The sequence below is a fragment of the Tetrao urogallus genome (assembly GCF_951394365.1).
Source record: "Tetrao urogallus genome assembly, chromosome: 4".
In the NCBI taxonomy this organism is placed as follows: Eukaryota; Metazoa; Chordata; class Aves; order Galliformes; family Phasianidae; genus Tetrao; species Tetrao urogallus.
Window position 1 is genome coordinate 31,279,107 of NC_136817.1, and position 14,643 is coordinate 31,293,749.

The 14,643-nt window shown below is 42.7% G+C and overlaps 1 protein-coding gene across 4 annotated transcripts in view; it reads right to left on the minus strand.

The window, feature by feature from the left end:
- The window catches only part of EPHA5 (EPH receptor A5), a gene marked incomplete at both ends in the record, with an annotated part of 195,883 nt that overhangs the window by 76,770 nt on the left and 104,470 nt on the right, over positions 1-14,643 (minus strand). For all 4 annotated transcript variants that reach the window (XM_079535086.1, XM_079535085.1, XM_079535088.1 and 1 more), the window contains one exon: positions 8,028-8,363. In XM_079535086.1, the coding sequence (XP_079391212.1) occupies positions 8,028-8,363 (336 nt within the window). The remainder of the gene's footprint in view (positions 1-8,027; positions 8,364-14,643) is intronic.

Below are 14,643 nucleotides of genomic sequence, written 5' to 3' on the forward strand. Positions count from 1 at the left end.
ATATTTTTACAGTCTTTTTTTTTTGGCTATTTTTGAGTCTTGGTATCACAAGAGCACTTTCACAAATGTCGTCTATGCAGGCTGCTAAAATTGTGAAATTATTTTTAATGCTAAATCAGAGAATTAAAGTATCACACAAAGGAATTATCAGCTTGCAGATGGAGACTAAAGAGCTGAATAGGATTTTATTAGCAGTAAAATTCAGAAGCTGCATTCAAGAAAAAAAATCTATACATTGATGTCATCTGGGCAGCAAAATCATTTTGGATGCTTTACTTTTGCTCTCTGCCAAGTACTGTGCTCATCGCAACACAAAGAACTCCTTGGCCCCAAAGACTGCGTTTTAAGGTGATTAGAATTAGATTAATATAAGATTACTTGGCAATTCTTTAGAAGAGTGCCAGCAAATGGGAAATAAAATTTTAAAACAGCTTTATCACTCATGCAATATAACATCAAGGGTGCTCTGCAAAAACATGAGCTTCGTACATCTCTGACCTTGTGAAGCTTTCATGCCCAGCTTTTAGTGTGGGAAAAGAATATCTAATTTCAGCACAGGCTGCTCTGCCCTCTTTCAAAAATCCCAGTATTTGCACCTGATACACTGCTAACAAACCAGACTGGGGACACCCAGTCTCTGCTATGGCAGCCCAGGTCTAAGGCTACACTGCTGATGGCTCTGGAGTATTAGGTGGGAAATAGTGTCAGCCCTGCTGGCTGCAGAACATCCAGTTGGGTATTGGCTCTGGGCAACTTGGTCTAGTGGTTGGCAACCCTGCACATAGTAGGGGGGTTGAAACTAGATGAACACTGTGGTCCTTTTCAACCGAGGCCATTCTATGAGTCTATGATTTTGGGCAGCTCTGCTTCCCTTATACTCAGCTGCGTGGCTCTACTTGCGTGCATCCCCCTGATGAAATTTCCTCATGTGTAACCAGGCATTTGTTTTTTGTAGTTCATGTGACTGTCTCACAAGTGGCATGCTTTGAAGGAAACCCTACCCCCTTTCCTATGAAGATATGCAGTGAGATGAATGAAAAATTTACCACACAACATGCAGTAAGTGACACTGTCTGAAAGTTCATCAGCAGAGTCAAATCTGAGGATTGAGAACTTCAGTGCATTTCTGCTCTTCATTAAGGGATAAAGTGGACAACTATTACTTATTATTTTTATTTTCAGCTATATGTACTTCAATGTCAAAATTGAAATGTCTGTCTGCAGATGCAGGAAAATGTTTTTATTTCCTCTTTTAATGTCCTAATATATCAAGAGGGTTGATACACCTTTGGAATAAAAATGACCTTGAAATTACTCAGAATTAAGGTTTTGTTTTTGTTGGTTTTTTTTCTTCTAATTTCAATTAATTCCTTCAATGTTCAAGTATGTACTTCTGATATTCTAAGTAAAATAAAAATGCTTATGCCAAACTATGAGAAAGTGGCAATTACCACCTGGGGAGTTACACATAAAACTATAAAATATTCAATTGATCCATAATTCATTTGGTAGCAGACACCCAGCCATCTGGGCTGGGGTGAACTTGCAGCTCTGGAATAAGATTTTGCATTCAGAATAAATGGAGCTACTAAAAAACAAAACCAAAACACACAAAAACCAACCCAGGAGCCTTTTGTGCATCACTGGTTTTCAGGTTTTACTTTGCTCTAACTACCTACAATTGTTATAACTACAAGCAACCACACTTCAAAAATAAATTCAATGAAGGACAGCCTGATTGTGGCAGAACTGCCACTGACTGTCTCTGCTGGTGTAAGTGCACATATCTAGTTACACTATTTAGGTTTCTACCTACATAAAATATTTGATGGATAGCATACAGGATAGGATTCCACAAATGAAATTACTCTCCTTGATTCAACACTTGCTGTAAGCTTGATACACAGCAAAACAGCAAAGCTTTCCAGTGGGCTTGAGATTCAGCTGGACATAAAAAGTCAGACAGCATAAAAGTTAAAGGTGGACTTCTCAAGAACATCCAGACTTTGATGCCCTAGTGGGCATTTTTTTCCCACTATAATCAGGGGGAAAAACCCCAGCAATTTCAAGAGATGCAGCAAGGCCTGGAATGAGAACCAGTCAAAATTTCTCTGTGGACTTAACTGCTGTATGAAAAGACGGAAGATCCTTCTTCCCAGAGAACAAAGCCTGAACACCCATTTTCCAACGCAGAAGCCCTCACAACAAGGCAGAAGGTGGTCTTCAAGGCAGTACCAGTATACTTTTACTTATTAGAATATCCCTGTCTCAGTCCATAGTGGTTTGTAAGACAACGCTTTGCTTTCAGGAGTATGTAATTTAAGTTAAATGGTGAGTTCTTGATACCTGTGTTAATACACTGGAAGCTAGTGCAGCATCTCTAAATGACAGCGCTTTCCAAATAGATGTGTAATTGCAAGTCTTAAACCCTCTATTTATGCTGCTAATAGCTCCTCTCTGACCAACATGAATTTAAAGCATAGCTTAAACTATCAGACATACCAAATTCATATTGAATTGCCTGCAGCTGCTAAGATTTTCTTAGAGTTCATAAAATGATTAGACAAATTCATGGAAGAGAAATCCATTAGGGGCTATAAAGTACAAAGAGGTTCTCCCAGGAGGCTTGGGAGCACACTATGGAAACAGCAGTGTGCCTTGTGCTCACACCTTTTCTATGGTGTCCACTGTCCAGAAGATGATGCAGCTCAATGGATTGAGTGCTGTTACAACTGACATTTACAGCCAAGTTCTGCTCAGCAGCCTGGCTGTGGAAAAGGACTTTCACAGAAATAAGCATGCATTCAAGCTTTTGCAGGCCCTAGGCTTGCAGTTCTGGTTACAAAGCAGAGTTGCAAAATGAGTCTTGCTTTCTGTGTGAGACAGTCACATGCAATATGCTGCACTTACTGGAAAATCCTCTTGGAAATGTTTTGTTTTTCCTAAAGAAGATAAGCAAGCTGCTACACTCTGCAGGACAGACCAAACAAGCTGGTGAGACTTGTGATCTGACAGAATGAGACCCTGAACCTTACAGGTTTTGAACTGAACCTTTCCCAAAGGCAACCTCAGAGAACACAGCTTCCCAGTGCACTGAGTACTGACATCTTCTTGCCTCATTTTCTGGTATGTTCTTCCCAGTCTGTGTGGAGCTGCAGTTTTTCTGTTTCAAGAGCACGCAGTTGTTGACCTAAGATTGTAACAAGCCTTACACTGTAGTTTTTCTTTTCCAAACTGCTCCTGGCTGCTTTTCATAGGCTGGTGCACTCTAAGTGCTAAGGAAAATCCCTTCTCTTTTGCTCCTTGCAACTGTTGTGTCACAGTCTGCACAGTCAGAGTGAGGGTCATGGCTCTCAGCGCACCTCTCTGCTCCTGACAGCTTTTTAGCTGCTCCAAGCATTTACCATTTTCTTTTGGTCAAGGAAGAATCTGGCCCTGCTTCCCAGGCAGCAGCATGGGTTGCCAGGTCCTGTACTCCAACATCTTTGCTTAAAGATCACTGCTGCACCACAGGACACAACTTGTATCTCTGTTTTGGCCTCAGGCATGCAGGCTTCTTGAAGCATTAGACACACTAACTCCTCCACTGCTAGCAAGCACATCCAGACCTTTCTTCCCCCTTTTCCCCAAAAGGCGTGAAAACACCATACAGGTCACAGAGTTGGACTGAATGCTGATTTCCAGCTTTTCAAGTAGAAAACAGGCAAGGGGCTCATCTGAAAACACACACAGAGAAGAAGGTCTTCAAATGTAAAGAGACTCCATGGCATGTGAGTAATCAGCAAAAGAACTTCTCCACTCCTAGACCCCCATCTCTAGCCCATGTCCAGCTGGAAATGAAAGGCAAAGAAAACTGCTCAGCTGTTTAGGCTGGCTACAACTGAATTACTTTTGCAGGTTTTAAGCCCAGAAGGGTTTTTAATGCCATGCTTTCCCACTGTGTGTGTGGATGATGATACAATGGGCAAACAGGCAACCATGAATCACAACCACTTGTTCCCTACAGTCCCATTACAAGATACACATCCCTGAGCGAGAATTCATGGTAGGTGCCTTCTGTACATGGGGCAGATAAGATGAAAGACCTCAGGGGAGATGCACATCTTTGTCTAGAATGACAGCATTACTTAATCACCCAGCTTGGTGGAATCTCTAAGAAAAAACATCACACATTGTCATGTGAAAAGCCAACTTCAGTATTAGCAGCACCGGCAGACTGCTCTCTGGAAATAGTGTTTCTCTGGAAATGGCAGTTTCAAAAAGATAAGAATTTGAGTAAAACCACCAACATGAAAAGGATGGCTAACTTAATCCTATTGTTGCTAGTGATGAATTATTCACTGGGCTCCAGCCCATGTGCATGAGGCACACTTTCTAATGCTTTCAGACTGCATTACAGATGGCTCCCTGCCATCTGTGCTAAGAACTCCCGTGTGTGCTTATTTTATAGCTGTCCCAATGGGGACAACCATGCTTTGACCAGTCTACACAAGGTTTCTTGACCCTTGAATCCAAGAATTGCCCTCTGCTTGCACTATCAGAAATAGATGATCTAACTGCATGGTGGACAGTGGACAGGGACAGAGTACTTAGACCTTAGGAGGGAGCTGCACCAGATGTTTAGGAGGTGTGGGAATATAACAGGGAGTAAGGTCCTCTTTTTGCCTCCTGCAGCTCTGAGGTGTCACAGTGGAGGTCAGTGCACTTTCCACCTTTCCTGGCTGGCTGCACTGTTCAGATCCATGACAGTATCTAGTGAAAAACACCTGCAAAATCACAGAGAAAGAACAGAGGCTTGGGATCACTGAGGAAGAGCAGGTTGTGACAGGGGAATCAGTACTCAGTTTGCAGACACTGTGTCCAACATAGATTGGTCCCATCCCAGGTACCATCACATCCCTGGGGAAGTGTGCTGGGGTCACCAGCTGAGATTAGCTGATGTGCCTCATTTGTGCATAAAAATTATTTCTCTCTTGCTGTACTTCCAAACTTCATTTCAAAAGTTCGGAGGAAAATTACATCAGACTAAGAATGCCAGACTGATTGCCAGTGCCAGTTCTTTTTATCGTTATTTCAAATTGGGGAGAGAAGAAAGGGAAACAAATTAGTTTGGAGAGGAACACATTTTCCTCAGGAAGCAATCCCTTCAAGAACCCAAATCAGACACAGTTTCTACTGCCAAAAGCTCCCATACATAGAAGACATGGCACAGCCAACATCCTGCTGCTTGCACATTCTCTGCAGAACTGAAATTAGCATGTTTTTTCTTGGTGGGGACAGACAAAGCCAAAACAGCAAAATAAATCCTGGCATTTCCCTCCATTACTGGGTTAGTGACTACCAACCAGTGGGTCTCAAACAGCTAGACCTAACCCATGGCATGAATTTTTTTCATTTTCCCAGCACATAGCTGTTCTCCTATTGCTGCAGTTGGCCTTGTAATGCTACCAGGCCTTTAGTGACTCTACTTAATTATACCAGCCTTCATAGAAATGTATTCACGCAGGCAGAAAATCTGCGTGAGAGAAAGGATGGGTCCCCAGGGCAGCATTTCTTGGTGCTGGTTTCCTGGGGAGATTAGGCTGCTGAGATCCTGCTAAAGCCCCATGTGCTTTGCTTGCTTTGATTTGAGAGAACAGCTGAAGGTGAGGCTCTTTCAGAGATATCTAGCATCTCTAGCTATGGCCAACCATAGACCACTCTGCCTGTATACCTCCATTACTAACCCCAAAGGACATTTTTCAGAGGAACCTAAATAAAACAGATAGCCACTTTCCATGCTTGCATACAATTTGTCCAGTCCTTGTCTATAGTCGCTTTGTTTCTGGCATGGACAAAGTGATTGTCATCCCAGGGAGTGCCCAGAGAGCAGAGGGTGAGGAACATTACTGAGAAACACATTTGATGCACGAATTGTACAGCTCAAGCAAACAGGCCTGGCTCTCTTTATTCAATGAACTGGGTGGGACCAGCTCCAGCAACAAAATCCCCTGCACAATCCCTCTGGATGATGAGTGGACTCCGCAAGCACCTCCTACTGATTCAAACACAAGAGCATACAGATACTACTTGAATGCTACACAGAGCATTAAACACTTGTGGCTCAATCCATTAGTACTACCCTTGCCTGTGTCTCCCCAGGCTGCATTGCAGCTCTGCCAGGGTAACACAGAGACTGAACCAGAAGCTAAACTTACCCACTGTCTTTAACAGGAACTGTATTTTCATGTGAAACCAACAGGTCTACAATTTCGTACAATGGATCTCCCTGTACAAAGCTGTGGGCAGTAACTGTGCAAGGGAGATGTTCTTGGCTTGAGTCACAAGAAGTTAGCTATGCAGATAAATCCAGCTGCAACTACCAGGAATTTGGCACATAACTCACAGAACAGAGCCATTTCCTCACAGACAGAAGTGATCAGCGACATATCATCTTCTCTCATTTCTCTCTACGTTTACAGAGGGTTATGTGGATTTAATTCTACATATCAGGGAAAAAGTAATGCCAGCAATGAAATGCTAATACAAGCCCACTAACAGGAAAATACATTTTTTTCCAGCAGTAGTTACTGGCAGCAACCTTCCCAGTAGGAGGACAACAGTAAACAGCATTAGGACTAAGACACCCACTGATCTGCACTAAACAGGTGCCTCCAACAGGTGTCATACTGCCATCCACTGATGCTCCTCTGGAAGATTCCTTGCTACATCCATTAGCAGTGAGCAGTAACCCCAGCATGCCTTTATTTGCTCTCCTTGAACAATTTGTCCAACACCTTGACAATTCCGTCTAATTATCTGGGTAGGTATCTGATGAAGTCCAATACAATTACATTCTCACTGCTGGCAGCCAAGCCCACACATGTACACCTGGGCAGCAGGAATGAAATGCAGTCCTGCTCCAGCTAACTCGTTTCTGCTTCACAGTGAGGATCTGACAATCTCCATCTAGCTGTTACTCTGCATATCGCACCACATTTCCTGCTAAATCTTTGTAAGGAGAAGGCAAACACTGGCTCCTCTGATCAGGCAGTACAGTCTGCAAGGTCTCACATTCCACTAATTCACGTTTCTGGATGGGGTCCACAGCAGACAAGTACCACTGGGGGCCTTAAACTAAGCAGCAGGAAGCAAGCTAGATAGGCAGTAGGAAAAAACTTAAAACACAGAGCATACAAGGCACTAGAAAAGAATGGAAATGTATGTGTGTGGGGGGGTTCTCTGGGTCTTAAAGAAGTTGTGTGATGTGCCCTGTGTGTTGATGTGCACAGAAGGAGTAATCATGCTTTTCTCTCCCATCACACCTCCAAATGACAAGTGACAATGTCAACTCCACACCTGCCTGTGTTCAAAGCACAGAACTCTGAAGCGCCAAAGCAGCTTGCCCCAAACACAACAGTTGTTTTTTTCTCTCTAGGCTTCCAAAGGGTTGGCAGGCAAATCTGAGCTCCAGACAAAGGAACAAACCAATATACGAGATCTGTCTGCACAGTACAAAGCCAGTGACACAGTATGCAATGACATCTCAGTCCTACCTTGTTGGAGATGCACTGACACTGCACTGCATGTCATAACACAGGAGAGGAACTTTCCTGAAGTCGCTCAAGACTATTTTCTTAGGGTAACTGTAAAGTTTGGATGTTTTAGACCACTGACATGTGGAATCAAAATGAACTCTCAGGGATTGCCCCTTCCCAACAGGAGAGGCAATTATATTCCCTCTGTTTTAGTGAGCAGATACACAGAACTGCAAAGAAGTGGTGGGAACTCCAAGTAGCTTATTTAATATAACAGAAAAAAGAAAAAGCCACAGATTCTAAGTGTGTCCCGCTGGAAGGAAATACGTTGAAGATTGCAGTAATTATAGCCTGCAAGACACAACCACCCCACCACCCAACATATTCAAAAGATCAACAGTCCAGCCCTACACGTGGGGGATTTCCACCCATTTCAAAGGGAGGCCTTCCATGGGTCTGACTGCTCAGGCTCCCACCCCAGACATTTTCCCAGGTTGAAGATCCACTTACCTGCCTGGTTTGTGGTTACATTTACAGACACAAACTGCCGGGCTCCAGGGTTCTGGTCGGACACTCCATTCACTGCCTCAATTTCAAAGGTATAGTTTGTATGAGCAAGCAGATCCACCATCATGACAGAGGTGTTTTTCAGGCCGGTTTGCTGGGGGAGGTACCTGACATGACTGCCACATGCCTCGCACAGACCTGAGTGTGAGTTGCACTTCTTGCATGCAATATAATAAGACACATCTTTCCTTCCACCAGTATCAGCAGGGGGAATCCATTCCAGAAAGACACTAGTCTCGTTAACATTTGAGATGGCACTCCGAGGAGCAGAGGGGGGTCCTGGTTTGCAAAGTGAGAAAAACACATGGTAAAAACAGTATTATCAGTCATCCTGCTCTCTACTACTCTTTGGTTGAAAAGAGATGCTGTGTTGCTCATGTGTCAAAAAGCACACAGACAATTTGCAGCAGCAGCTAAAGAAGACAGAAGATGGGGATTCAAGCCTTCCCACCTTACCTTAAGAGGTTTGTGTTGGGACACAGACATCTCTAAGTGAGGGCAAGACACAGATTTGGCTCAAAAGTAATAAGGGCAGCACATTTCATACTGGGATGTTGCATCTGGTATTCTCTTTGTTCTGCTTGCTAAGGGAGCTGCAAATCTTTGCTCTGTCCCAGTCAACATTGGCTTACCTGGGAGGCAAGACTCCCTCTTTTTGCCCCACTGCCCCTGTATTGCTAGCCTTGGATCCTTAAAAAGATACATACCAGTGTATTCCCACTACTCTGCCAATTCAGACACTGAATTCTATTCATCCACCCACCTCTGCCAATTAGCTCTCTGGCAACAGTAAAACCTAAGCTTGGGCATCCAAATCATACCTAAGCAAGACAGTCTACGTACCCAAAAGCAGATGGTAATCCACACAGGCCACTGGAAACACAGCCATATCTGGCTACTCAACAGCAGCCTTCGTGGACCCTGCCAAGCTCTCAGCACTAGCATGATTGGTTAGTCACACTGTGCTTGCTTATTTTGCCAAGCCTCCACACTCAGTATGTCAGTATGGCACTGGCAATGCTATCTAAGGAGGAACATCTGCTGTGGAACTATCAGAGCTCCTACAGATGTGGTCTGTTTTCCTTCATCCTGCTGGAAGAAGCTGTGGTTGGGCAAAGAAAGCTGCATTACATGCTCAGGTCACAATTACAAAAGCAGCTTCCAGTTCAGCAAGTGGCTGTGCTGCCTATCTGAAGACACCCACAAGACCACTTTTACATGCTGAAGGTGCTGGCACGCACCTTTCCAAAAGTCAGAGGCAACTGACAGTGTGCATTATCACCAGCTACTCCTGCAACCCCTGGCACTGCTCTGTAGATATCTCCCAGTGAGACGAGCGGGACAGCCCAGGCAGGTCTCTCAGCACAGAGCCACAGCCAACTTGAAATGCTCACACTTCACTCAATGGCTTTGAGTTTCAAAAATCTAACCATCTAGTGAGGAGAAGCGATACAGTACCCAGAAGATACTTTGAGAAACTTTTCATTTTAATAGACTTGTCTTGGAGATGAAGGGCAAGCTGACGATACGCCCTGAAGATGATGTGAAAGGACAGCAAGAATCTCATGCAAGAGACTCGCATGGGGAAACTGATCAAAGAAAGATGGGATGGATTTTAGTGGCAGCATTACCAGAAGCTATAGAGCAAAGACTGAGATTTTTCCAAGAAGGCAAACAGACTTCCACACAGTTTGAATGAAGTTGTCAAAACCCACGAGCAGCTCCTTGAAAAGAGCCTGTCAGCGGGCTTTACCAGCTAGAAACCCATACAAATTTAACAGCCTGTCTTAGCTTGTCGTCTTCTAGTTTTGTTGTGATGATTGAACTCAATTTGTTATTTAAAATGGGCAATGTTGCAAAACTGAATCTACCTTCGGTTTTTCACTATTTTCCTTCCCTTCTCCCCTTTTTAAGTCTATAAATTGGTAATGCTTATGAAACACTGCAATGATCTCAACTCAAGCTATTCTGATTCAACAAGAAACTCAACGCCAGAGTAATAAATATTTATATAATAAATATTATATATAAATAAACAAATATTTTATATGAACATTATATTATTAAATAATAATTATATAATTATATTATTATATAATTATTAAATTATATTATTAAATATTATATATATTTATATATAATATATAATATATAATATATATATATATTATATAAATAAACAAATAAATATTCCCGGTATTTTTTTTCTTCAGAGAAAAACAGTCAAAGACAAAAGCTAGGTTAGTTTAGGAAATGGCAGCTTTGTCAGAGGTACAGCAGCCATGTCAGCAACTCCCAGAGAAGCCAGGATGTTCCTCTGTAAGAGGACCACAACAATAACAGCTTCACATTGGTATACATGGGGAATAAGCACCCCCTCCCTGGGCAGAAGGCAGCTGAGGGAGGTGATGCATAGTGGTAGCAGAGCAGGCTGTGCCCAGCCTGAGGATTCCTACAGGCCGCCTCTCACCAGCAGCACCACGGGGTGACAGTGCTGGTTAGCTAATGACACCACAGGACAGCAGCAGCCAGAACTATTTTCCGGCCTCTCATCCTCATACTGATATAATGGGGGCTGGAAATCCATCTCAAGAGCTGTGTGGGGTTGTATCTACTGCACTCAAGGATTTTTTTACTGGTTAAATTGTCTGATTTCTCCTTCCGCTGGATGAATGCACTTTCACCGCTATCATCATTCTAAGAAAAAAATAAAAGAACTCAGGCACAAAAAAAACACCTACAAAAAACATTTACTGGACAACATGCCTTTAACAGGGGATAAATTATCGCTTTTGTAAAGGCAGCAGAGGTTTGTACTCTCTTTGCACAGAAGAATCAGCTGCTCTTCTTGAAGGCTTAAAAACATGCTTTGAAGCTAGTGGGAATGGGTAACCTATAAAATTAGCATTCTCAGAGGGGTCTGAGAAAGGTCTTTAGCTGTCTGCACATACCTAACAGGACCTGCTTGAAGAATCCTGAAACTGCACATATGAGTAAAGCTTTGAAAAATCTCAGCTGGGAGAACAAACCAGTGTTTTAGCTTCAGAAAAGGTAGGGCCCCAGATCTGCCAAGAAGCTCTGTTTTAATTTACAGCTTCCCTTCATCAAGATGAACACATTCATTTTCTGCCTTTTTTTTTTTTTTTTTTTTTTTTTTTTAATTTGTTACTTTGTGCCCTAAGCTGAGATTTACCATTTCTGCAGAATGATTCACTGACCAGAGGGAAGTCATTTCTAAAGATAAAGGTATCAATGTTTTCCTTCATGGACAGCTAACCTGTTGTTTGCTGATATGCGTATTTTTAAAAAATAAATTGAGAAAGAAATTTCCCCTAAGACACAAATACATATTTTATACATATATACGTGTGTGTGTACACAGAGTTAACCGTTTCCTTTGAGAACAGAATGTTACACCAAAAGCTACAAAAATGTCAGTGCATCCCTTAAAACACACTCTTTCTTCTATGTTTTTTGTGCCATTCACCTTCACTCATACTTTCTCTGTATACTTTGAACCACAACAGGATTAATCATCAAAGATGGGAGAGGGGAAAATGAGTGCAAAATAGTATGTTTTCATTCAAAATTGATGTTCCGCAAGAACTGAAATTAGGACTAGCTATCAAGAAATCAAGCTCAAAAACTTCCTGGGAGATGCATGTAACAATACCAAGAATTCTCAAATGCCTGTCAGAACTGATTTTTTTTTGTTTGATGGTAATAGCTCTTTTGGACTGCATCACAGCACTATAAATTTAAAAACTGCCAAGCATTACTTATAAAACATGCTTAAGGAACTGAGAAAATTAAATAAAAATGTATTTGTGTTGTGTCCCCTACCTCATGCTTGTCTGAACAGTTGATAGTGGTTTAGCAGTTTTCTTTAGCAATGGTGGTGGTGGTGGGGAGACTCATGGCAGCTTGAGAGCAAAAGGCACTATCTCTAAATTAGGAAAATGTGATTTTATAGCTATACCAACTGGCATGGGGACCTTAGAGGTGTAGAGCTGAAAACAAACATTGATGTATTCTCTAAAATTAACTAGATTTCAAGTTTGAGGAAATTCTATGAATATTATTAACTTCTGCTGTAATAAATAATAGAAACATTCACAAAACTTAACAGTGTTTTCCTATCCGTCATGACCCAAGTCTGTCTTGCTTGTGTTTCAGTTCATGACAAGATGTTCCCCCGCAAGTCTTACAGGATTGGGTTCAAAATGTTAGGGTTGTCACATACTCTTTACTATCCCTGCCAAAATTTACTTTGCCTGCAACTGAGTGGGGTAATGCACAGGCTCTCCTTACCACCTCTAACACAGAAACAGCTGGATTAGCACAAAATCCCAAGAAAGGATGCATAGGAGAAGGGAGGATGACTTAGCACACTGAAGCGCACAAAGAGGGCTCAGATGATGCACTCAGCTTTTGGGAGTAGTAAGTATAAATCTCACCAGAGATGCTTCAACACCCTATACTACTGTACGAGTTTGCCCTGTATGTGGCATAGCAGCATCCTCTGAAACAGCAGGCTAGAGAAGTAAGCAGTGCCTGAGTTGGCATTAAAACTCTCATTTACGTCAGAAGCACTCGGTACCTTGCCAAACCACATCCAAATACAGCTTCACACACCACTGGTGTGTGCACTGCCTGGACTTTAAACAAGCTTATAGTAAGCTTTCAAAACAACCCCCAAACAGCAACAAACAAACAAAAAAATCCCAAACTGACTAATCATCATCATCAACAACAAAAAACAAACCACCACCAAAATAAAACCCAAGTAAAAAAAGTATATAAAAGGAATACCAATCCACTATTCATGGCATCATAAATTACAGTCTTTACCTACAGGATCCAGACTGTGCCAGAAACCCCATGCTCAGGTCATGGGCTTGCATAAACCTCTTCTTCAGAGCTGGTTGCTTCTTCTGTGTGCTAACTCACCGGCAGGACTGTCTGGCATTACTGTGCCTTGGCTTTGGTTCAGTCTGCTCAAAAGAAGCTGATTTTGTGTGCCTTTTCAGAGTTCTCTTCCCATTTCCCAATGCCACCAATACTGGTCCTTTCTCTCATTTATCAAAGTTTTTAAAAACATGTCCCAGGGCAAAATAGACATCAGGGAGTACGGTTGTCATAGCTTCCCATGCCGTAGCCCATCCTAGCCACCACTTTGATGCCATAGTATTGTCACTGTCACAGTGCCTGAGGCTGTCTTATTCTTCCCTGTAGCAGAACTTCAACAGCCATGTGCTTCACATTCCTTAACATAAAAGGTAAATACTGAGATCAAGAGCCTTGTTTCTCCTGTGTTTCCTGTGCCAAGCGACTATTCCAGGTGGGAAGAGATCTGCTGAGAGCAGGCAGTCCTCCTATGTGAAGAGACTCTCCAACTGGAACAGCCTTTTTCCTTCTCTTTTTTGAAGTGCCAACTTGAGAAGCTAGAAAAGACAGCTTTATTCACCAGGATGAAGGCACAGTAAGTGCCACATCCAACCTCAGTTTTCATGCCTGTCCCTGCAGCCCTTTGCTCTCTGCTCTTTTCCACTCTGCTTACAAATCTCTCCTCCTCATCCCTGCATGGAGGACAGCCAGGAGAAGAGCCCCGTGACATGATGCACATTAATATGCCACTGACACAACCTTAAAGGGATCTAGCATCTATTCAACTGTGAACTTCCCATTCCTGGAAAGGATTATGCAAAGGAAACAGGATGGAAGTCATCTCTACATCACTCCCAGGTGGCGCTGAGCAAGTATGTGGACTGAACTTACACACCTGCTTTTTCTCCATTGCTGACGTCCCCTGGAAGTTCTGCCTGCTCCTACCCCAGTAGTTCAGCTCCTCTTCAGTCCCTTTTAATCACTTTTGCCTGCAAAACTACATTTGGACCCGAAAGATCTGGCCCCACAAAAACCCATGGCCTGTGCTTCGCACACGGATACTAGCTGGAGGTGTGGAAACTGAGGCCCTACGTACTTGAAATATAAAACAAACAGAACAACCAGCCTTCAAGCTACAGATGAAAGAATAACAGGACAAGGGTAAAACTAGTGATTCTGATTTCACAGTTCAACTCTTAAAACCCCAACTTGCTTGTTATACCACCCTCCCCACACGAAGTGATAAGCTCTACATTTTTTATACCAGTTTGGAGATGCATTTTCTCCTTGCAAGAGAAGAATAACAATCTCCAGGTGGCTTAGAAAGGCAAGGTTCGCTCCCTCACTATCTACTGAAAATGAGTTGAGAGATGATGCTAAGCAGGACCATATATACTCTACTTATATCTAGAGCAGACAATCACTACCCATAGTTTCCTCCACGTATGTGCCTGACCCAGGTACCCATGCACACACTTGAGTGCAGCGCTGCTGGCTGAGAACATCTCTGGATGCTTGAAGAGCAAACTACAAGAGATGGAGGATCTATTTATTACTTCAATGCTCCTCAAGCTTAACAGCATCTTTCCAAAGGTGCTTTCCAAAGGGCTGAGTCTCCTCATGTAATTGGGGGTATGGTGGACAAAGCTAGTGACATTAAGACTGTGTCAGA